This window comes from Phaenicophaeus curvirostris, chromosome 21 (assembly GCF_032191515.1).
Source record: "Phaenicophaeus curvirostris isolate KB17595 chromosome 21, BPBGC_Pcur_1.0, whole genome shotgun sequence".
Classification (NCBI taxonomy): Eukaryota; Metazoa; Chordata; class Aves; order Cuculiformes; family Cuculidae; genus Phaenicophaeus; species Phaenicophaeus curvirostris.
The window spans coordinates 951,937-975,421 of NC_091412.1; the positions used below are offsets into that span (position 1 = coordinate 951,937).

A 23,485-nucleotide genomic window follows, 5' to 3' on the forward strand; every position below is an offset into this window, starting at 1 on the left:
CGTGAGACACAACAACTCCATCAGTGCTCTAGGCTTGGGGAAGAGTGGATGGAAAGTGCCCCATGGAAAATGACCTGGGGGTACTGGTCAACAACAGCCAAACATGAGCCAGCAGTGGCCCAGGTGGCCAAGAAGGCCAACAGCATCCTGGCTTGGATCAGCAGGAGCCAGCAGGAGCAGGAAAGGGATCACCCCCCTGCACTTGGTGCTGGTGAGGCACCAAGTTTTGGGCCCCTCACTCCGAGAAGGACATTGAGTGGCTGGGACTTGTCCAGAGAAGGGTATGGAGCTGGTAAGAGTCTGAAGCCCAGGGGTTCTGGGAGTGCCTGAGGGACCTGGGGCTGTTTAGTCTGGAGAAGAGGAGGCTGAGGGGAGACCTCATCCCTCTCTGAAGATCCCTGACCCAGTGGGAGGTGTCCCTGCCCATGATAGGGTGTTGGAACTGGATGGGTTTTGAGGTCTCTTCTGACTGAAACCATTCCATGATTCTATGATTCTAAACCAGGGAAAATCACACAAGTCTGCAACATTGTCTTGCCAGCAACTGGAAAAAAAACCTGCCTGGTCTGTGTGTCAGGCTGCCTCGTTGAAATCTGCACTTCTGTTCACAGAGGCAAGTACATGTGTGTTGGGGGTAGAAGGGCATGGAGGAGGCTGGGATGTTCCCAGACTGGGAAAGGAGGTTTACAGAATGATAGAATGTCCTGAGTTGGAAGGGACCCACAAGGGTCATCGAGTCCAGCTCCTGTCCCTGCACAGGACACCCCAACATTCACACCGTGGGGCTGAGGGCCTTGGCCAAACCCTTCTGGAATATTGTCAGCCCTGGTGCCGTGACTGCTTCCCTGGGAGCTGTTCCAGGGCTCCACCACTCTCTGGGGAAAGAACCTTCTCCTCATGTCCAACCTAACCCTCCCCTGGCACAGCTCCCTGCCATTCCCTTGGCTCCTCTCCTTGGTCCCCAGAGAGAAGAGCTCAGCGCCTGCTCCTCCTCCTCCCCGTGTGAGGAACCTGCAGAGTGTGATGAGGTCTCCCCTTCTACACGATGGTCATTGAGGGACAGGTTTTCTCTTGGAGAGAAGATGAGACACAGAGCTTTCACCATGCCCCTCTGCAGTGTCACCACTACTGATGTGACGGGTGCTCGGCTCCTCTCCCAGTGCTGCTGGGATGCTGGTTTCTGCATCAGCCTTTGTCCTGCTCCGGGCAGGTGACAGCAGTGACTGCAGGACCCGCGTTGCGTGTGCGGCAGGGCTCAGGAACGCAGAACCCATGTCCAGGGAGGGATGAGGTCCTTTTGTGTCCCCTGGGGCAGGGTGACAGCCTCAGCTCCACAGAGCCCCTCCAGGCAACTGCTGTGATGGCCGAGCGGTGAAGGCGTTGGACTTGAAATCCAATGGGGTTTCCCCGCGCAGGTTCAAATCCTGCTCACAGCGGGAGCTTTTACTTGCAGCCCCCAAGACCCACCCCTCCTCAACCAGGGACCCTGCATAGTCCCCTGTCCCCAAAATGCCAGGGACCCGCACAAGCGCTGCGTGTGACAGCGAGAAATCCTGTCCCACCGCACATCAGAGTCATCCTGCCCCTACAGCCCCACAGCTCCATCACCCTGTTTAGCCTGGAGAAGAGGAGGCTGAGACCTCATTGCTCTCTACAGCTACCTGAAAGGAGATTGTGGAGAGGAGGGAGCTGGGCTCTTCTCCCAAGTGACAGGGAACAGGATGAGAGGGAATGGCCTCAAGCTCCACCAGGGGAGGTTCAGGCTGGACATCAGGAAAAAAAAAATCACAGAAAGGGTCATTGGGCACTGGCAGAGGCTGCCCAGGGAGGGGGTTGAGTCACCTTCCCTGGAGGGGTTTAAGGGGCGGGTGGACAAGGTGCTGAGGGACATGGGTTAGTGATTGATGGAAATGGTTGGACTCGATGATCCAATGGGTCTTTTCCAACCTGGTGATTCTATGATTCTAATAGTCCCACATCTGGGTCACTTTACAACCTACAGCCCCACATCTGGGTCACCCTGTCCCTACATCCCCACACTTGAGTCATCCTGCTCCCTACAGCCCCACACCTGGGTCTCTTTGCTCCCAGAAACCCACACTGAGGTCACTTTTCTCCTCCCAAGCAGCACAAGCTTGACGCTCCACTCCAACTATTTTTCCGCTGGCGGGTGCAGCCATGGGGCAATGGGGGACAGGAGGCTGCTTCATTCCCCAAAACTCATCCAGCTCCTTGTGCTCTTGAACCCTCTGCTGAACCCAGGAGATTCTTAAGGGTGGTGCTGGCACCCAGGAAAAGGTTGTGTCCTTCATTGGCCACCAGGAACCCCTTCCCTGGCTGGGAATCGAACCCAGGCCGCGGCAGTGAGAGTGCCGAATCCTGACCACTAGACCACCAGGGACGAGGTGGGAATGCGGGCAGACACGTCACTGGGCACCAACCGCGACCTATGGGAACAGGGACACTGGGGCCCAACAGCCACACCAGCTGGAATGGACGATACAGCCTTTCTGATCCCAATCACAACTACAGGCTGGGTGGAGAACGGATTGGGGGCAGCCCCAAGGAGAAGGACGTGGGGTTCTTGGGGATGAGAAGCTCAACATGAGCCAGCAATGTGAGCTCACAGCCCAGAAACCAACCGTGTCCTGGGCTGCATCCAGAGCAGAGGGACCAGCAGGGAGGGAGGGGATTCTGCCCCTCTGCTCCCCTCAGTGAGACCCACCTGGAGCCCTGCATCCAGTTCTGGAGTCCTCAGCACAGGGAGGACATGGAGCTGTTGGAGCGAGGCCAGAGGAGGTCACGGAGATGATCCAAGGGCTGGAGAACCTCCTGTACAAAGACAGGCTGAGAGAGCTGGGGTTGTTCAGCCTGGAGAAGAGAAGGCTGTGGGGAGACCTTAGAGCAGCTTCCAGTGCTGAAAGGGACTCCAGGAACGCTGGGGAGGGGCTCTGGATCAGGGAGGGCAGGGAGGGGGCAAGGGGGAAGGATTTTGAGCTGCAAGAGGGGAGACTGAGATGAGATCTTAGGAGAAATGTTTTGCTGTGAGGGTGAGGTGGCCCTGGCCCAGGTCGCCCAGAGCAGTGGTGGCTGCCCCATCCCTGGAGGGGTTCACGGCCAGGTTGGATGGGGCTTGGAGCCCCTGATCCAGTGGGAGGTGTCCCTGCCCATGACAGGTGGTGGGACTGGATGGGCTTTGAGGTGCTTTTCATTCCAAATCATTCCAAAGTTCTATTCTATGTTTCTAGGAGTCCACAGGATCGCCCAGGGCAGAAGGTGACAGTACCAGTGTCCCCTGCCCCTGCAGCACCCAGCACAGTGTGGTTCAGACCCAAGGGGTACAAGCGCCGGCACAAAAGGTGACACACAGGGCGATGCCTGGTGCTGTGGGAGCCCTGCCTGCCCGGGGCTGTGTGCAGGGAACTTGGGGGCAGGCACTTCTGGGGCTTCTCAGCAGATGGGTGAGTGGCAACTGAGGTGCAGATGAACGAAATGGCCCCAAGTTGTGCCAGGGCAGGTTCAGATTAGACATTACGAAACAGTGTCCTCACTGGAAGGATTCTCAGGCACTGGCAGAGGCTGCCCCGGGCAGTGGTGGAGTCCCCATCCCTGGAGGGGTTTAAAAGACAGGTGCACGAGGTGCTCAGGGGTGGTTTGGTAGTGGATAGATATGGTTGGATTCGATGACCTCAAAGGTCTTTTCCAAGTAAATGATTCTATGATTCTGGAAGGGCTCCAGGAACATTTCCCACAGAAGACAGCAGAGGGCCCGGTGCTCCTTGGATGCTCATGTGTGGTTGAGAGGGGAAGTCAATGCATTCCTTGACAAGAAAGAAAATCGCTACACTTGCAGGGTCTGTGCACACAGCACTCACTGAGGAAACCTCCCTCTGGCTCGCCTTGCCCCATGCAGGTCCCTGAAACGGCCAGTGAACCCCTGTCTCCATCTGAGGCTAAACCTCAGCATGGTCCTCCCTGCAGCCCTTCTGTGATGTGGTCTGGGGTCGCAGTGGGGCATCCAGCATCCCTGTCCCGTGGTGCCCTGGTCTCTGCCCAGACTGCCCTGCAATGCCTGGTGGATTCCAGCCACTGGCACCTTGCCTTTGCCACCACCTTTCCCTTAGGGGATGCATTTCAGTGAGCAGAAGAAGGCAAAGAGAGGCAGTGGGTGGCTTTGTGGGGCTGGGTGGTGGAGTGCAGAGTAGGATGAAAGCAAGGAGGACCAGCAATGTCCTACAAGAACCGACCTGGAGCAGGATCGGAGCCACAGTGAATGGTATGGCATCTTTCACACACTGTGGCATCTCCACCACAATGGTCAGGGATGCAGAGTCCACCTCCTCCGCTGCAAAATCCTGCACAGGGCCAGAACCCCCAAGCGAGGGGCAAAGCTGAGCTGTGCAACGGTCACGAGGGATGATGCCACTCCTTGGCCATGGCGTGTCAGGGGGGGAAGAGGGAGCTGTGCTGGGCTGAGGCACGACCAGCCTGCACTGTTGGAAAGATATGCAGATGTCATGGTTTCGGTTGCCTCTACAAGCTCCAACAGAGCATGAGCTCTGGCAGCCTTGCGGTCGGGGCAGCATCAATATTTCCTGTGGTTTCTTAGATCTTTATCTGGACCTGCCAGATATTTTGTCACATGCAGTAACAGTTCCTCCCTGCAAACCTAAGCACATCGCAACAGGCTTCGTTGCATGTCCTACGGCAGGACATGGTCTCAGGCTGTGAGGGCAGGGGAAGGGGAGATGAGCGATTGCCACCCCAACAATGTGAAGGGATGCAGCTAAAAAATTCAAGTGCTGTTGTAGCGAGGAGACAATACTGAGACACATGGTCTTGCTGCACATCTCTGTGTGAGGCTGGGACATGAGCAAGGCATGCATAGATTAGCCTGAACAATGGGCTAATGGCAATATTGGAGAATGGATTGGGAGCAGCCCTAAGAAAACCCTGAGGACTTGTTGATGAATGAAAAACTCAACATGAGCCAATACTGTGCTCTTCCAGCCCAGAAACCAACTGTGTCCTGGGCTGCACCCAAAGCAGAGGGATCAGGAGGGAGGGGATTCTGCCCCTCTGCTCTGCTCTGGTGAGACCCACCTGGAGCCCTGTGTCCAGCTCTGGAGCCCTCAGCACAGGGAGGACATGGAGCTGTTGGAGCGAGTCTAGAGGAGGCCATGGAGATGATCCAAGGGCTGGAGCACCTCCCGTATGAGGCCAGGCTGAGAGAGTTGGGGTTGTTCACCCTGGAGAAGAGAAGGCTGTGGGGAGACCTTAGAGCAGCTTCCAGTGCTGAAAGGGGCTCCAGGAAAGCTGGGGAGGGGCTCTGGATCAGGGAGGGCAGGGAGAGGACTAGGGGAACAGTTCTGAGCTGCAAGAGGGGAGATTGAGATGAAATCTTAGGGAGAAATGTTTTGCTGTGAGGGTGGGGAGGCCCTGGCCCAGGTTGCCCAGAGCAGTGGTGGCTGCCCCATCCCTGGAGGTGTTGGAGTCCAGGTTGGATGGGGCTTGGAGCCCCTGATTCAGTGGGAGGTGTCCCTGCCCACGGCAGGGGTGGGACTGGATGGGCTTTGAGATCCCTTCCAACTCAAACCATTCCATGATTCTATCAAGTGTTGCAGCTAAAAAAATTGTAATAGCTGTTGTAGCAAACAGACAAAGCTCAGACACGTGGCCTTGCTGCACACCCTTGGGTGGCTCTTGAGAAATGTACACACAAACTAGCCAGATTAATGGGCTATTTACAATATTAGAATGGGTACAAGAGTAGCAATAAGGCTATTTGTTGATGTTGAGGCTCTGGAGCGAGTCCAGAGAAGAGCAATGAGGCTGGTGAGGGGTTGGAGAACAAGACTTATGAGGAGTGGCTGAGAGAGCTGGGGGTGTTTAGCCTGGAGAAGAAGAGGCTGAGGGGAGACCTCATTGCTCTCTCCAACTCCCTGAAAGGAGGTTGTGGAGCGGAGGGAGCTGGGCTCTTCTCCCAAGTGACAGGGGATAGGACAAGGCGGAATGGCCTCCAGCTTTCACGGCAAGGGTCCTTGGGCACTAGAACAGGCTGCCCAGGGAGGGGGTTGAGTCACCTTCCCTGGAGGGGTTTAAGGGATGGGTGGATGAGGTGCTGAGGGACATGGTTTAGTGATTGATGGGAATGGTTGGACCTGATGATGCTGTGGGTCCTTTTCAACCTGGTGATTCTATGAATCTATGAATAAGTAACCCCAATCCTCACCTCGGAGAGTAGGATGTCCATGGGCAAATTCCATTGGGGATTTTGTCCATCGTGAAACCTGAGTTCACATGTTGCTGTGCTGGTGCCAGCCTCTTGCTTCAGCTCCAGATCTTCACATGCTTTTGAAGGCCTGAGTCCTCAGGGTCCCCAGGGACACCAGCACACTCAGTCTTGTGGGGATGGCTCCAGGGAGGATGCTTTTGAGAAGCTCTTGCCCATCCCAGCAGGATCTCTGGAGCAACGTTGGGCTGGCAGAGCCTGGGGGCCCTCCTGCAGCACCACTCCCCACCCTTGGGGATGTGGCAGAGAAAGGGACACTGCGGGAAGGCAGCCCCAATGCGCCAAGGCACAAGGAAGTCTCCAAGTGCCCCACAGAGTCCCATGAGGCATGGTGGGAGAGAAGAGTGGAAACAGAGTGCCCAGTGCCCACTGCCCTAAATGGGCAGCAAGGAAACCCAGGGAGAGAAGCTCATGGTGCCTCGTGAGCAGCAGTTGTCACTGGGGAATGTGCATGAAAATACCCAGAGAAACCACAGGCTGTGAGCTGACAAATTTGTTGCAGAGAAGAGGGAGGTGGAGAAAGGGGAAATGCTCCCTGGGGCGTCCTGGGGAGTCCTGGGCCTCCAGGGGAGGACAAGGAAGCTGGGGGAGGGTCTGGACGAGGAGCAGCTGAGGGACCTGGGGCTGTTTAGATTCTGAAGTTGTGGGGAGACCTCAGCATTCGCTGCAGCTCCCAGAAAGGAGGCCATGGTGAGGTGGATGCTGAGCTCTTCTTTCAAGGAATAAGTGACTGGACGAGAGGAAATGACCTCAAGTTGTGCCATGGGAGATTTAGACTGGATAATTTCTTTACCAAAAGAGTGATGAAGCCCTAGTAGAGGCTGCCCAGGGCAGGGGTGGAGTCTCCATCCCTGGAGGTTCAAAAACCATGTAGACATGCTACCTGGGGACATGGTTCAGCAGGCACAGTGGGGTTGGGCTGCCTGGGTGGGCTTAGAGGGCTTTTCCAAGCTTAATGATTCCATGATTCTGTGATTCTAAGATTCTTACAGTCAGGGCAGTGCCAGTGGCCTTTGGGCAGGCCACGAGTCCTGTGTGAGTGTGCACAGGGCTTACACATCTGCATGAGAGCTGATCCATCCCCACTCCCTGGACAGAGGAATCTCCTGCTCTGCCTTGTGCATCCCATCTTGTACCAAACCCACACTGGCACTTCTGTTTGCCCTGTATTTCTGCTGTTTGCAGAGTCAGACAATGGAGCTGGGCTTTGCCAGGCAAGCATTCCCCTTCTTGGCTGATGCTGGCCTGTGTTAGGAGGGGGTTGGAGATCCTGAGATCTGTGCTGGATGCACAAGACTGAGAATTTTGCATTTTATGATGCCAAGACTGCCAGCCCAGGTCTACAGGCAGTCCCTAGTGCACTAGCCATCCTGGCTGCCTGAACAGGCAGCCGAGCTCAGAGCGTGCCTCCTGCCTGAGCTGCCTGTGCTGCACCCTTGTACCCACTGAGTGTGTGCCCCAGTCCCACCACAGCAGCAGCACAACCCCCTGGCTGGACCTGTTCTGTTCATAGAACCATCGAATGTCCTGAGTCAGAAGAGACCCACAAGGATCATCAAGACCAACTCCTGTCCCTGCACAGGACACCCCAACATTCACACCGTGGGGCTGAGGGCCTTGGCCAAACACTTCTGGAATATTGTCAGCCTTGGTGCCGTGACTGCTTCCCTGGGAGCTGTTCCAGGGCTCCACCACCCTCTGAGGGAAGAACTTTTTCCTCATGTCCAACCTAACCCTCCCCTGGCACAGCTTCCTCCTATTCTGCCATTCCCTCACGTCCCTCCTGTTCTGAGGGTCTGAGCACCTATGGCCTCAAGGCTTGAGTCCTTGAAAAGGAGACTGAGTTGAGGTCCTCCTGGTCCTTCAGGGGGGATGCTGAGATGAGTTTGCTGAGTACCACTGTCATGTTGGTGAGTCTAAATGCGAACCTGCTGTTCAGGGGTGGTTTCGTATCCTGTCTTGGTCAGTATAGCCCTCATGCGGGTGCGATTTGCTCAGTCACCTCAACTCACATGAAAGCTATTCTGGTATTTCCTAGACCTGCTGCTTCCTTTTTTGTTTTCAGCATTTCTGAGGCAAAGGTGCCATGACATCAGCTCTCACACTTTGGAAACTCCAAGCGCTTGCCTTAAAAGCTGACTGACAGGGGTGGCCACTGTCCCTATAAAAAGCAAGGACCAAACCAGCCCCGTGCACCAGACACAGGAGGAATCCACTCTGCTCCTGCCTCTGCCCTAGCAGCTCATCCCTGTCCACAATGAACATCTCTGCTGTCTGCCTCTCCATCATCCTTGCTACTGCCCTCTTTCCCCAGGCCTCTCCAGCTCCATGTGAGTATAGCCTCTCTCTGCTTCTTGGGGTGGATTTTTCCTCTGACTGGCAGGAATTTGGAAGCAGAACTGGAAAAAAAGTTAGATGCAAAGGTTGGAAACCTGTGTGAAAATCTTTTCCTGCTTTCTCAGGACTTGACTCTCTTTCTAGCATCCTTTCTCTTAGGCATGAATTTTACTCAAAGTTTTCAGGTTTCATCGCCCATAATTTCATTGTTGGGCATTAGAAGTGGCCCCAAGGGGACTGTAGCAATTTCTGTCATTGTAAGTGAGGGCAAAATATTTAAGAAGACAGCCCAGCAGTGACCGTCATTAAGCTTTGGTGTTCATCATAGCGATTTCTTGCAGACTTTCCAGGGAAACAGGAAGAGAATCATAGATTCATGGAAGGGTTTGGGTTGGAGGGGATCTCAAAGCCCATCCAGTCCCACCCCCCGGCCATGGACTGGGACACCTCCCACGGGATCAGGGGCTCCAAGCCCCATCCAACCTGGCCTTGAACCCCTCCAGGGATGGGGCAGCCACCCCTGCTCTGGGCAACCTGGGCCAGGGCCTCCCCACCCTCGCAGCAAAATGTTTCTCCCTAAGATCTCATCTCAATCTCCCCTCCTGCAGCTCAGAACCACTCCCCCCAATCCTATCCCTGCCCTCCCTGATCCAGAGCCCCTCCCCAGCTTTCCTGGAGCCCCTTTCAGCACTGGAAGCTGCTCCAAGGTCACTAGAAGAGGGCTCCATAGCTGATGAAGGAGATGGTTGCCCATAAGGGGAATGTGTAGTTTCTCTTCTTATCGTGAATGATGGACTCATGCTGGCTTTCCTGATCTCTTCCAGTTGGGGCTGACACAACTGTGTGCTGCTTCAGCTACACAGTACGAAAGCTGCCTCAGAGTCATGTGAAAGATTATTTCTACACCAGCAGCAAGTGCTCACAGCCAGCAGTTGTGTAAGTACCAGCTCCTCCTCTGGGCTCTCCACTGAGAAATATGAAGTCTCCTTCATCCCCTTGAACCATCCTGATGCTGGGAATAAGGTGGGGGAAGGAGATCCCTGTGTAGCCAGCAGGACCTCCCAGTGGAGATGAGCCCAATGCACGTAATGTGTCACCTACAAGAGCTGAAATTGATACAGGCTGTGGGGCTGAAGCCAGCAGACTTCTGTGCTGAACATGGCCAGGAACATCTGAGCATGGTGGGGTTCTCCTAGGAGGCCTTGGGGTTTTAGTAGGCTCTGCAGCCCCCTGGTGCTGGGATGGGAGCCTGGAGAGGAATCGATCCCCTTGGGAGCTAGCCTGGATCCCAGGGTAGGGGGTGCCCAGGAGATGACCCAAGGTCTTCATGTCCTTTTCCCTCTCTGGGGCTGTAACACCTCCCTGTCTGACTTGACAGGTTCATCACCAGGAAGGACCGGGAGGTCTGTGCTCACCCCGATGCCAAGTGGGTGAAGGAATACGTGAACACTCTGGAGCTGCAGTGAGCACTGGGAGCTGAGACACCTCTGCCCTGAACAGTCCTGCAAGACCACCCAGTGGAGTCTTAAATCTATAAATCCTGATGCTGAGCACTGGGACCTTCTGGGCCACCTTGGGACCCCTGAAGGTCGTTTTGGCTTGCAAAGCTGTTATTTATCTATTACAACTTAGCCAGCTTTAGGGGCAACTATGATGCTGGGACTCTCCTGGACCTGCAGACCCACCTTGGTGTAGCCTTGCTGTGTGACATATCGCTCAACTGTCCCCTTCTTTTCCCTCCACTGCTGGAATGGGAGGAGGATGTTTTCCCCAGAGCTATTTGTGGGAAGTGGTTGGTCAAAATTAGGTATGAATGTAAAGCCAGGCTGACTTCCAAGTCAACTGGCTGAATCTTGCCATGGTATAGTGGATGCTGTGAGTAAGATCTGGCTCCACTGTGGAGGAAGTGGAGCACTGGTTGCTGACAGGACACTCATTGTGGAACCACATTGTTCAGCCTTGTTCTTAAAATGCTGTCTCTTGCTGGTGCCAAAGAATAAAGATTGTTTTCTCTCTGTGTCAGCTCTGGAAGCTGATTTTCCTCTCCTTCCTGGAAAATTAAGACTGATAGAACCATACCACAATCATTTTGGGAGAGGCAGGGGAAGAACCGAAACTTCCCAGCTGGAAACGCCTCAGCCTCCATATCTGCAAACCCCTTCCCTTTCTCCCTGCCATGGCACGCTGAGCCAGAGCTGCTGTGCAGGGATGCAGTCCAGACCCTCATACCCCTCCCTCCTGCTAGGCAACCTGCCCAGCCACAGACCACTTGGGCTACTTTGAGAGGTCCCCTGGGGCATCCTCATCTACCCTGTGGGAAGGGGCATTTCAAGTGTTAATTAGCAATTTTTGGTCTTATTTTGTAGACATGGCTTCTTGCTGTCACTAAGGGATAAAGCCTTCTGTTCGTAATGCAATGATTGTAATTAAGTTTTGGTGTTCACCATAGCAATTTCTTGCAGACTTTCTGGGGAAACAGGAAGAGAATCATAGAATCATGCAATGGTTTGGATTGGAAGGGATCTCAAAGCCCATCCAGTTCCACTGCCCTGACATGGGCAGGGACACCTCCCACTGGATCAGGGGCTCCAAGCCCCATCCAACCTGGCCTTGAACCCCTCCAGGGATGGGGCAGCCACCACTGCTCTGGGCAACCTGGGCCAGGGCCTCTCCACCCTCACAGCAAAACATTTCTGCCTAAGATCTCATCTCAATCTCTCCTCTTGCAGCTCAAAACCATCCTCCATCATCCTATCCCTGCCCTTCCTGATCCAGAGCCCCTCCCCAGCTTTGCTGGAGTCCTTTTCAGTACTGGAAGCTGCTCTAAGGTCTCCTCAGAGCCTTCTCTTGCCGAGGCTGGACAACCCCAACTCAGCCTGTTCTCGTACAGGAGGTTCTCCAGCCCTTGGATCATCTCCATTGCCTCCTCTGGACTCACGCTAACAGATCCATCTCCTTCTTATGCTTTCCCTGCATCCCGGTGGGTCTCCTGACTGCATTCTGCCTAGGTTCTGAGGGATGGAGCTGGTTCTGAGGGATGGAGTGGGTCCCAAGGATGGAGGGGTTCCCAGTTCTTGGTGATGGGATACAATGTGGCACAGTCCCAGGCAGAAAGGATGATGGTCCCTGAGACAGGCAGGAAAGGTATAGAAGTGTGGAGAAGTTCTTCTCGTCCAGGAGAAGAAATAACAACCCAAAGACAGAGGCTGATTCACCTGGAGCAGAGCAAGGTCCAGAGCAGACAGCAGCAAGAAGCAGAGCAACAGAATTCAACCAGAGAGATAACGTTCCCACCAGCAACTGAGCAGACACACAGATCATGTTTGTGCTTCGCACTGACCCATCCAGCCCCTGCTTTCTGCAGAGAAGCACCAGTGATGGATGATAGAAATGGGTGGGTGCAGGAGAAAGGCTTCTCGAGAGAAGTGGAGCTGCCAGAATATCACCAGTGCAGGCTGGAAGGACAAAACTCAAAGAGGCTGAGCCATGAGACCAAGTTCAAATCACCAGCTGTCAAAGTGCTGCAGGGTGAGGTGGTGGCAGGATGCACGTCCCTTAATGAGACGATGTTGCCTAGAAATAACCACAATTGCACTCCTCATGCTGAGAACAGCTGAGAGCAAGAGCAGGGGTGAACCACCCCACGGAGTCTGATGGAGGGGGCAGCTACAGAGCTGGGTTAGGGAGAGAGCCCAGCAGGGGACAACGCAGCCTTTGGGTCTGAAGGTCTGCAGGGTTCATCTTCCTTCCCAGGGCTTCTCTCACCTCCACTGGGAGAAAGGGGACAGCCACAGGGTTTGTGTTCTCCAAAAGACCAGAGAGGACCAAGATAGTAAACCCAGCCCAAGCATGTCCAGTTGTGGATCAGGTAGGGCACTTGGATCAGGCTGGCTCGACTGCTGCTCCTGGAGCTTCAGGAAGGAAACCGAAAGCAGAAATATCATAGAGGGAAATTCCCACATGTGTCTGGGATTCTGGCCAGGGACTGTCCGGAGAAGAGACAGCTGAAGCACCGAGCGCTCCTGACTTTCCAGTCTGTCTCCTGCACCCTAGGTCTGGGGCAAACCTCAGACCTTGTGCTCTCCAGCTTTTTGTACACAACATCCCTCCTCTGAACCCTCGCTGCACACAGACCCCCACGTCAGGGACTGTTCCAGGCTCCTGCAGTTCCTCTGCAGCACCAAACTCTGCTTCTCACAAAGACAAGCACATAGCAGCTGTGGCAGGGGTTGGGATCCCCTCGGGAGCAGGAGACCCCCAACACCCCATCCCCAGGGTCCTCACCTTCCCACCCACAGGCAGCAGCTCCTGTCCATCCACATTGCCACACGCTGATCACTCTGCTCCTGTGTTTCACAGCACTGCCAGGGAACCCTGCCCCAGACTCATCTCTGCAGATTTTGTCTCTCCCTAAGGATGGCAAACCCAGATCATAGCGTGGGACAAGACTTCTTGCAAACAGAACGGTTTGGGTTGGAAGGGACCTCAAAGCCTATCCAGTCCCACCCCTGCCATGGGCAGGGACACCTCCCACTGGATCAGGGGCTCCAAGCCCCATCCAACCTGGCCTTGAACCCCTCCAGGGATGGGGCAGCCACCTCTGCTCTGGGCAACCTGGGCCAGGGCCTCCCCAACCTCACAGCAAAACATTTCTCCCTAAGATCTCATCTCAATCTCCCCTCCTGCAGCTCAGAACTGTTCCCCTAGTCCTCTCGCTGCCCTTCCTGATCCAGAGCCCCTCCCCAGCTTCCCTGGAGCCCCTTTCAGCACTGGAAGCTGCACTAAGGTCTCCCCACAGCCTTCTCTTCTCCAGGGTGAACAACCCCAACTCTCTCAGCCTGGCCTCATACAGGAGGTTCTCCAGCCCTTGGATCATCTCCGTGGCCTCCTCTGGACTCACTCCAACAGCTCCATGTCCTCCCTGTGCTGAGGGCTCCAGAACTGGGCGCAGGGCTCCAGGTGGGTCTCACCAGAGCGGAGCAGAGGGGCAGAATCCCTTCCCTCCCTCCTGGTCCCTCTGCTTTGGATGCAGCCCAGGACACGGTTGATTTCTGGGCTGTGAGCACACGTTGCTGGCTCGTGTTGAGCTTTTCATCCAGCAGTACTCCAAGCCTTTCTCCACAGGGCTGCTCTCAATCCTTTATTCTGACCCACCACCTGATCATCTCTGCCAGGACCCTGCTGTGCCAGGAGAGCACAAGAACCTTGTCAGGGTTGAAAGCCTGTGCCTTTCTCAAATGATCCTCCTAGCAGAACAGGCAGGAGCCATCCCCATGGAGCTGGAGCGGAGCCCTCCATGTGGTACCCCAGCACCAGCTCCGTGTCCTGGGACAGAACGTGGTGCCTGAGCTGGGTCTGCTCCTTGCTGGGATGCTGCTTGTTTGGTGGCCCCATGAGCACTCCTGCCTGCAAATGACTTCCCAGCCTGGAAAACACAATATTAGAGGGAAATCACAAGACAACACGGAGGTGCTTTCCCATCCTCAGGGTTGCCAGGTCTGATCTACAGCTGCAGGGAAAAAATGAAACAATAAGGGAAAGGCTTTTTTTTTTGCTTTAGGAGGAAGGAATGCCAACCAGGACAGGGTAACTGCAAGGCCAGGGCAGCTCTGGGTACCCATGCTGTTGGGGACATTTCTTCTCAGAATGCAGCAAAAGAAAAGTCTGAGCATGACTGCAATGGGCAAGCTGTACCCAGCACTGTGCTTTTACCCTTTACTCAAGCTGTGCTTTACTACAGACCGGAGAAAGCAGGTTTGTTGGTGGCTGTTTTCCCCCTGCAACATAGCCAAATCCTACTCTTCATTTCACTGATTGGAAAGTGAGGAACAATCTCTGTTGGGATGGTCAGAAAGTAAGCTGGGCTCCCTGCCCCTCTCCAGGCAGCCCTGCTGGGGCTCAGCAGGACCAAGTAAACATGGGGGCTGGAGGGCAGTGGTGTGGTGGTGTCTCAGGGGAGCAGATACGTGGGAGGAGAGGCGCTGTGGGGCTGCTTACATATTCATATTGGCCTGTGGGCTCTGTGCTGGGAAACACTGATGCTTCGCTGGCAGAAAAAGCTGGCAGCAGTGGGAACGGGCAGCAAATTCACCCTGCTCCACACCTAATAACACTTTGCGTGCGAGTTGATGAGCAGCTTATGTCTCTGGGTACCTCCTAGCTTCCAGAGCAGCCCCACCACCACAGCAGCTCCATGCTCTCTACTTCTTCCCATCCATCCATGAGCTGCTCTCCCTGCTCCCCTCCCAAAGCCTCTGGGATTTTACCCCTTGCAGCAACCTGTCCTATCACCACTCCCCTGCACACAGACAGCAAGCCCAGAGACCATTTTGGAGTGCAGCATGTGGGGCTGGGACCACAAACGAGCACACAGGACGTGCCTTGGGGGGTGGGGAGCACGTTCATGTATACAGAAGGCCCATATGTGCAAACAAACATGGTCAGTTCTGAAGAGGATGTGGAAGAAGGTGGGGTGGTGAGAGACTGAGGTGTCAGATGTACATCTGTCTGCGGTATGGAAACTTGATAGGTTTGCCACAAACCATCTCCCACCGTCATGTGCCATCTAGAGTGTGCAGAGAGGCGCAGGGTGAGGTTCTGCCTCGGTGCTTGTGAACACCAAATAAAAGGGGAAAAGCAGACATTTTATCCAAATTCTTTATTCTCTAGAACCATGATTTCACATGTGTAAGCCAAGGCCACCCATCATCCAACACTGAGACTCAGCCAGACTCCCACAAATACCACTCTCCCATAAACAGCATTGTTATCCGCACAGGAACGTATTGCCTAGGCTATGTGATAATATCTTAAATAATTTAAAATAAGATAAGAACAATTGAGGTGCAGCCCATGGGCCTTCCTAGGCCATGGGTGGAGTTGTCAAGGCAGAGGGACAAGGCTGCAGACTGGTCTGTGCAAGCCAAGGGTGACCAGCAGCAGCCCGACACGAGGTGCCTCGCGGAGCCCTTCCAGAGGTCCCTTGGTGTTCCCTGCAGATGACGCGAGCTCATGCAGCTCCTGTCAGCCCAGGGTCCTGCTCCATCGCAGGAGCTCAGGATAACGCAACACATGCATGACAGCAGCTACACTTGCCATCTTGCTTTGCTCAGTTCTGCTTCAAGTTTTGCAGGAAACTTTGCACCCAGGTGTCACTGGGGTTGGCACAGACTTGGCGACCTCTCTTTGTGATGAATCTGTGGGACAGGAATGAGACATGTTAGACCTCTACTCAAACCTGCATTCCAGGAGATCCTGGACCTCAGCTTTGGGGCATTGCAAGAGGGTCTCGCTGTGCCCTAATATGATGCTGAAACCAGCAGCCAGCTGTGTTTTCCTCTGCTCCCACTCCTTTTCCCACACAACCTCCTTGACTCCCGCAGGAACACCCCTGGGCATTCCCACAAGAGGATCCCTGGCAGCCCCTGTGCAAGCCCTTCTGCCTTGGGGTTGCCTTCACCCTGCTCTGTTCCTGCAGCCCCTTTGCCCTCAGCCACCCTGCAGGGCTGCTCTCTCCCACACACATCCCACAGCCGCAGACCCCGCACTATCCCACCTTTTCTGCCCCCAGGACTCAGTGCTGGGTACTTACACGATGGCTGGCAGGGTGCAACTGGTGCTGGTGCTGTAGTGACGCAGGATGAGCTTCTGCGGGAGCTTGTGGTGCGTGTAAGAGAAACAGCAGATTGGGAGGTCAGGTCCAACTGGAAGAGGCAAGGAGAGATAACGTGAGCATGTGCTGGGCTGTGCATCGGGAGCAGCCAGTCCATCAGCTGAGGGACCATGCTGGCAGGGAAGGGAGTGAGGATATAGAGAATAATTCAGGTTGAAATGGACATTGGGCATCATCTGGTCCAACACCAGGAACATTCAGCCAGGTGCTGGGGGAGATTCCCACGTGGTCTTTGCTCAGAGCTTTGCTTCCCCACCTACCCCGGCCCCAGGGTAGAGACTTAAGTCCCTAAACTATAAGGAATAAGTACTCCAAGCCCAAGATGGCTGGACGGACGGACGGACGGACGGATGGATGGATGGATGGATGGATGGATGGATGGATGATTTTCTAATTCTGGGGCTACTACATGCAGCTGATCTCAGTGCAGAGTTCAGAGTGGTACAAGTGCTGAAAAATTCTGTTATCAGCCAGGAACACTCAACAGAGAAATGATAGCAAAGGCTGAGATCTACTCTTCTTTCACAAATGAAAAAGCAGGACTCACCTGGGCCAGCAAAAGTTTGGGAACAAGAGGTTGCAATGAGAAGAAGAGCAAAAACAGCTGCGGAGATCTTCATCTTCCCACTGGGTGAGGGCAGTCAGAGAGGAGCAGAGGCTCTGGCAGATGCAGCTTGGACTGCAGGAGCTGGATTCAGCTCTCTTTTAAAAGGGAGTCCTGGAGGCAGCTAGGAGAAGCCCCAGTGGAAATTCCAGGATGATGACAGAGGGTGACATGAAAGTGAAACAGCTAAAGGGAATTTAAAACAATAAAACAGCAGAAAGAATGGGATATGGGTCCATCAGGGCCAAGTGTGCTGAGCTCTGACTCATCGCTCGTTTTTGACTTCATCAAATCAAAAGGAAATGAAAATATGCCAAGCGGCATAGCTACAAAGAGAACTGTTTGTGGGAGCTGCGGGAGGGATTTTCCCTGTGTGTCTGGATAGCAAAAGACAAGAAGTTTATCTAAAATTATGCAACTCTGGAAAAAAAAAAGCCCAATGGGCTCCAGCACACACTCGTGCCGGGCATTTTTATCAAGGGTTGCTGAACCGCAGCACGTGGAGCTGAGAGGGGGCTGGACAGCAGGCTCTGTGCTGCGCAAAGCACTATCAGTCCCACAGGTCTTGGCTTAGCTCAGATCAGCAAGGAGCTGAGGCTGGAGACACCCCTGGATATCATCCAGTTCAGCCCCTGCTCAAAGCAGGATCAGCCAACTCTGTGGGTCCCACCAACACCACGGCAGTGCTGCAGCACATCCCCCACCAAATGAGTGACCTCCATGGCAATGGTCTATCACTTAACAGGTTTATGGACATTTTTTCTCTTCCTGAAATGACGCTGCTCTCTTCAGTCATTGATTACTTCATAAATCATGGTTCTGAGTTTGAGGAGGTGCATCTTTACAAGGAGATATCTGATGATGTTAGAGATGCACACATGAAAGGGGTGATGCACAAATGGATTGAAAAAGATCTGGAGCAATAAATTCTGCATGGAGATGAAATCCATGCTGTGCTAAACCAACTGGTGCACAACAAGTAGAAATGCTTCCCCACTACCAGGACCATGTCTGGATGGGCTTTGAATATCTCTAGGGATGGAGACTCCACAACCTCTCTGAGCAACCTGTTTCAGTGTTCAGTAATGAAGTTTTAGTTGATGTTTAAATAGAATTTCCCATTGCCTTTTGCACTGTCACTGGCCACCACTGAGAAGAATCCAGCTCCATCTACTTTGCTCCCCACACACATTGGTAAGTTCCCCCGAGGCACCTCTTTTCCAGTCCCAGCTCTCTCAGCCTCTCCTCCTAGGAGAGGTGCTCGTATCCCTTAATCACCTTCATGGTCCTTCACTGGATTCTCTCCAGTATGTCCATATCTGTCTCATCTCTGGGGAACTCAGCATTGGACCCAGCAAGGGAGGTGTTCTCGCCTCCCTTGACCTGCTGGCAATGCTCCTGCTAATGCAGCTCAGGAGTATGTTGGCCTTCTTTATGGCAAGGGCACAACGCCCACCGTGTCTAGTTTTGTGCCTACCAGGGCCCCGGGCCCTTTGATGCCAAGCTGCTTTCCAGCTGGTTGGTACCAGAGTGCACCAGCACCTAAGGTTGCTCCTCCGCAAGGGCAGAAATTTGCTCTTTACTTTGTTGAAGTGATAGGACGAGAGGAAATGGCCTCAAGTTGCACCAGGGCAGGTTCACATTAGATATTAGGAAAAATTTCTTCCCTGAAAGGGTTCTCAGGCATTGGCAGAAGCTGCCCAGTGCAGTGGTAGTGTCACCATCCCTGGAGGGGTTTGAAAGACAGGTGGATGAGGTGCTCAGGGACCTGGCTCAGTAGTGTACAGGTATGGTTGGACTTGATGACCTTAAAGGTCTTTTCCAACCAAATGATTCTATGTTTCTGTGAACTTCATGAGGGTTTTGTCAGCCCATTTCTCCACCTTGAGGAGGTCACTCTGGATGGCAGCGAGTGCCCCTGGTGCGTCTGCCACTCCTCCCAGCTTTGTGCCACTGCAGACTTGCTGAGCGTGCACTTTGCCCCATCATCCACGTCACTATTAAAGATATTAAAGAGCACTGGCCCCAGTATCAATCCCTCGGGTTCCCCTCCGCCAACTGGTCTCCAGATGGACTTTGTGCCATGGGCCACAACTCTCTGAGCCCAGCTCTTCAGACAGTTCTCAGTCCCTCAGTCCCTCTCATTGCCACTTGTCCAACCCCTGCTTCATCAGCTTTTCTATGAGGATGTTGCAGGAGCCTTACTAAAGCCAAAACAAACAACGTCCACTGCACTGCCCTCACCCACCAAGCAGCCATCTCCTCTCTGCAAACTACTCACAGTCACCACAACAGCTACCAGCCTCCACAAAGCAATCAAACTGCAGGATCTCACCCTTCTTTGGAGGGTCTTTTCAGGCAGAAGGGGCTTTGACACCCCCAAACTCTCCAGGGCAGCAGGGAGTTTGCTGGAAGAGGCCGTTTGCCACACTGGAGATATTTTGCCAGCCTGAACCTCTCCCTTCAAAAGCTTCTTTGAGTTCAAGATGGATATTCTGGCCAAAAAATAATGAGAAACAAGTGATGGAGAACCTGCCTGGCACTGCAGAGCCTGTCAAGCCATGGCAGGTCCCTGGCACAGAAGAAGTGCCAGCACAGTGCTGGGGAGGTGTTCCAGCCCTCGAATGGGAGGTTCTCCAGACTTTGGATCATCTTCGTGGCCTCCCCTGGACTCACTCCAACAGCTCCATGTCCTTCCTGAGCTGAGAACTCCAGAACTGACCACAGGGCCACAAGTGAGGTCTCACGAGGGTCAGTCTGAGTGGCTCTGGGCAGAGGTGCACGGCACAACGAGAAGTGGCTCCAGCTTTTGGCTGAATTGCTGCAGAGCAAAACCAAATTATGGCTTTTTGCCAAGGAAATATATCATACAGAAACCCACATTGGGAGTTTTCTGTTCCTCTTGGCTTGCAATTTAGATGCTAGTGTGTACACGGGGAAATGACAAACACCGGCTGCCAGCGCCGCAGTGCCGGGCAAGAGAGGTTGTGGCTGCAAACAGACAGCTTTGTGGCTAACACCAGCCAGAGGCAGTTTTGCTCATGGGAACTTCACAGCTTCTGCTCTCCAGCCTTGCTGCTTGCAGGGAGCGAGCGAGAGGATCATGGTGCAGCACGGAGCACCAGGGGTCGTGGGGAGGTGTGATGGGGGTGTGATGTGATCAGTATCAGGAAATTCTGTCCTCCATGCAGAAGCCCTAATATGGTCAGCGGAAGGGAAGGAGCTGTCATTTACTGCTAATGAGTTTTCCAGAGCTGGAGGAGGAGGAGGAGGGTCTGCAAAGCGCTGCTGCAGCTGCAGGAGCTTGGTGTGTCATCGGCACAGACGGATCAGCGCTTACAAAACTGCCCTTTGTCAACTGTGTTGTTGTTTCCCCTGGAGTGCTGAGAAGCCTCCTGGAAGGGGGGAACCTCTCTCTCCCCAGATGCTCCTCTGCGCTGCTGACCCCCTGCCCCGGGATTCCTGCTCTGAGCCACTGGCTGTGACTCCGCTGCAACCCTGGCTGCGTGCTCCTGCCAGGCTGCTCCCTCCGATGCCAGCTTCGGTTTCCACTTTTCTCTTTCTGTTTTCACTTCTCTGTTTAATCTCAAAGCGCCCTGCTGTCACTGTTCCAGCAGTTTAAGCAGTTCAATGCTGATCTCTCTCAAGCTTCCTGTATTATTCCTGGAATACAGCAGTTTTATCGGTGTGGCCCCACTCAGAGTAGGGCATGCAATTTGTTTGGGTGCAGGCAGAATAGAAAAAGAAGGCTAGAATTATTCAAAGAGGAAGATTATGGAAAGGATGTTCTAGCAAGAGCTGAGTCTTCATCCCCTGCAATAGACAGTGGCAAGGATTAGCCCAGAAGCTTTGAGAGTCCTTCAAGCGCCCCAAAATCCTGAGCTGGCTAAGAGCCACAGGTCACAAAGCACACACCCCCAGGGCAGAGGGATGCAGGTTAAGTTGCAGCTCTTCATTCAGTTCTGCAGTCTTCAGCACAGAAAGGACATGGAGCTGCATGGAACTGTTGGAGCATAGTCCAGAGGAGGCCACGGAGATGATCCGAGGGCTGGAGCACCTCCCGTATGAGAGCAGGCTGAGAGAGTTGGGGTTATTCAGCCTTGAGAGGAGAAGGCTGCGAGGAGAACTTAGAGGCGCCTCCAGTGCTGAAAGGGGCTCCAGGAAAGCTGGGGAGGGGCCCTGGATCAGGGAGGGCAGGGACAGGATGACGGGGAACTGTTTTGAGCTGCAAGAGGGGAGATCAAGATGAGATCTTGGGGAGAAATGTTTTGCTGTGAGGGTGGGGAGGCCCTGGCCCAGGTTGCCCAGAGCAGTGGTGGCTGCCCCATCCCTGGAGGGGTTCAAGGCCAGGCTGGATGGGGCTTGGAGCCCCTGATCCAGTGGGAGGTGTCCCTGCCCATGGCAGGGGGTGGGACTGGATGGGCTTTGAGGTTCCTTCTGACCCCAAAAGTTCCCATTCTGTGATTGTGATAGCTGTCCCTGGGCCAGTGGGGAAGGCTTGTCTACCTTCCCCTGGGGTACAGCTCCCCTATGGGGACCACACCATCCCAGCCCCACACCATAGCACCATCATTTGAGCACACAAAGGGATATCATCCTGGCCCCATCACTCCTGCGGGCTCTTGGATCCCCTTGCCCATGAGCCCGCAAGTGGTGCAAGCTCTGACATAGAATCAGAGAATCACCAGGCTGGAAAAGACCCACCGGATCATCGAGTCCCACCATTCCCATAAATCACTAAACCATGTCCCTCCAGCGCCTCATCCACCCATCCCTTAAACCCCTCCAGGGAAGGTGGCTCAATCCCCTCCCTGGGCAGCCTCTGCCGGTGCCCAATGACCCTTTCCGTGAAAAATTTTTTCCTAATGTGAGGTGTTTGGCTGTGGAGGTGCCTGGGACAGAATCACAGTGCCCTGGGGGTCACAGCCTCATCCTTCTGCCTTGATGAAGCCCAGGTTCTCCCTGATCCCATTCACACACCAGCTCCACTAAGTCCCTCTTGCACCTCTCTGCTCGGTTCCAGGGATGCTGGTGGCCACATGGGGAGGCTGCGGGGCTGCGGCATTGCCAGCCAGCGCTGCTGGAACCTCAAGCCCTTCCCAGGGATGTGGGTGCCAGGCAGAGCCCGTGCTGGCCGGGGCTGCCGGACAATGACCCTTTTGAAGGGCACGAGCCCATCTGGGGTGGCAAAAGGCTCAGCATCACGGGGAGCGGGATGGGACTTGTACTTCAGAAGACACTGCAAAGTGCCCTGACCTACAAACAGTCCCGACGCGTGGGAAGTGGTTTGCAGCCTTGCAGTGAGCCCAAAATAAATCATGAGGTTTGTAGATATCGGAGCTCTGCTGCCGGTCTCCATGCATGACCATGAGCTGGAAAGCTCACACCTTGCTGTGGAGTTTCCTACCCCGTGTCTGTGCCTGGGGAGGGACCGACAGCAGACGTGGCCCTGCCACACGCTGCAAAGAGAGGGATCAAGCTGGTGCTGGTGGACACAGGGTATTCAGGAGGTCCAGTGGCCATAAGTTAGGAAAGTAAGTGTCAACTCTGGTCTCGGACCTGTCCCTGCACAGAGGAGGGTCATGACACAAGTCCTGTGAGGAACAGCTGAGGGACCTGGGGCTGTTCAGTCTGGAGAAGCAGAGGCTGAGGGGAGACCTCATCACTCTCTGCAACTCTAGGAAAGGGAGTTGTGGTGAGGTGGGTGTTAGGCTCTTCTCCCAAGGAACAAGGGATGGGACAAGAGGAAAAGGCCTCAAGTTGTTCTAGGGGAGGTTTAGCTTGGATATCAGGAAAAATTTCTGTACTGACAGAGTGGAGAAGCCCTGGCAGAGGCTGCCCAGGGCAGTGGGGGAGTCGCCATCCCTGGTGGGATTCAAAAACCCTGTGGCCGTAGTTCTTGGGGACAGGGTTTAGCAGACACTTGCAGCCAGGCCACTCAAATCTTGTGGAGAGCAGGGCTCCAGGAGCACTACTGAAAATGGAAACAATCAGCTTGTGGCTTCCTTCTTTCACTTTTTGTTGGATTATGATGAGCACACAAGTCCCAGTGAGTTAATTAATAAACTAGTTCTGTTTTTCATCCTAGCAGAGCTCTGAATTTTCAGCCTGGTCTTCCTTGCACTTTCTGGAGGTCACACCAACAATCTGAACAAGGTGAGCTGTCCTCTAGGGCAGAGCACGAAGCCCCAGCAGAGACTCCTCAACTGGTCCTCCCAGACATTTACAGGGATTGAGGGATGCTGATGGGAACCAGCAGTTGGGGTGAGCCAGGAGCTCAGACCCACAGCCTCTTCCCTAATGCCTAAATTGCTAAAACTTCAGTTTTCCCTGTTCTTTCATTTCCTTTCATGCCTAGGATGGACAGGGAGGTGGAGCAATGAGGTTTTTTCTTTGACTTTAATTTCATACATCCTTGGAATCACACAGTGGTTTGGGTGGCAAGGACATCTCCCACTGGATCAGGGGCTCCAAGCCCCATCCAACCTGGCCTTGAACCCCTCCAGGGATGGGGCAGCCACCACTGCTCTGGGCAACCTGGGCCAGGGCCTCCCCACCCTCACAGTAAAACATTTCTGCC

The 23,485-nt window shown here is 54.2% G+C and overlaps 2 protein-coding genes and 2 non-coding genes across 4 annotated transcripts; 2 read left to right on the forward strand and 2 right to left on the reverse strand.

Moving 5' to 3' along the window:
* Positions 1 to 1,354: 1,354 nt before the first annotated feature.
* On the forward strand, positions 1,355 to 1,436 carry TRNAS-UGA (transfer RNA serine (anticodon UGA)). Its single transcript has one exon. It is a non-coding gene; the product is annotated as a tRNA-Ser (tRNA).
* Positions 1,437 to 2,329: 893 nt separating this feature from the next.
* TRNAE-CUC (transfer RNA glutamic acid (anticodon CUC)) lies at positions 2,330 to 2,401 on the reverse strand. The gene has a single exon. It is a non-coding gene; the product is annotated as a tRNA-Glu (tRNA).
* Positions 2,402 to 8,368: 5,967 nt separating this feature from the next.
* LOC138729527 (C-C motif chemokine 5-like) lies at positions 8,369 to 10,651 on the forward strand. The gene is made up of 3 exons (XM_069873824.1): positions 8,369 to 8,622; positions 9,454 to 9,565; positions 10,008 to 10,651. The coding sequence occupies exons 1-3, from the start codon at positions 8,550 to 8,552 to the stop codon at positions 10,093 to 10,095; spliced, it is 273 nt and encodes a 90-aa protein (XP_069729925.1). The 5' UTR covers positions 8,369 to 8,549; the 3' UTR covers positions 10,096 to 10,651.
* A 4,621-nt stretch (positions 10,652 to 15,272) lies between these two features.
* On the reverse strand, positions 15,273 to 16,993 carry LOC138729627 (C-C motif chemokine 4-like). The gene is made up of 3 exons (XM_069874020.1): positions 16,849 to 16,993; positions 16,221 to 16,332; positions 15,273 to 15,825 (listed from the first exon to the last, which is right to left on the reverse strand). Exons 1-3 carry the CDS (start codon positions 16,919 to 16,921, stop codon positions 15,738 to 15,740), a joined length of 273 nt encoding a protein of 90 aa, XP_069730121.1. The 5' UTR covers positions 16,922 to 16,993; the 3' UTR covers positions 15,273 to 15,737.
* Between the last annotated feature and the right edge of the window lie 6,492 nt (positions 16,994 to 23,485).

What these genes read in the sequence shown, in the direction of transcription:
- LOC138729527 (XM_069873824.1), top strand. Translation starts at nt 8,550, where the DNA reads ATGAACATCTCTGCTGTCTGCCTCTCCATCATCCTTGCTACTGCCCTC. An exon ending in CCAGGCCTCTCCAGCTCCAT is followed by an intron (nt 8,623 to 9,453) that starts GTGAGTATAGCC and finishes GATCTCTTCCAG; the next exon opens with TTGGGGCTGACACAACTGTG. An exon ending in TGCTCACAGCCAGCAGTTGT is followed by an intron (nt 9,566 to 10,007) that starts GTAAGTACCAGC and finishes CTGACTTGACAG; the next exon opens with GTTCATCACCAGGAAGGACC.
- LOC138729627 (XM_069874020.1), bottom strand. Translation starts at nt 16,921, where the DNA reads ATGAAGATCTCCGCAGCTGTTTTTGCTCTTCTTCTCATTGCAACCTCT. An exon ending in CCAAACTTTTGCTGGCCCAG is followed by an intron (nt 16,333 to 16,848) that starts GTGAGTCCTGCT and finishes TGCCTCTTCCAG; the next exon opens with TTGGACCTGACCTCCCAATC. An exon ending in TGCACCCTGCCAGCCATCGT is followed by an intron (nt 15,826 to 16,220) that starts GTAAGTACCCAG and finishes CCTGTCCCACAG; the next exon opens with ATTCATCACAAAGAGAGGTC.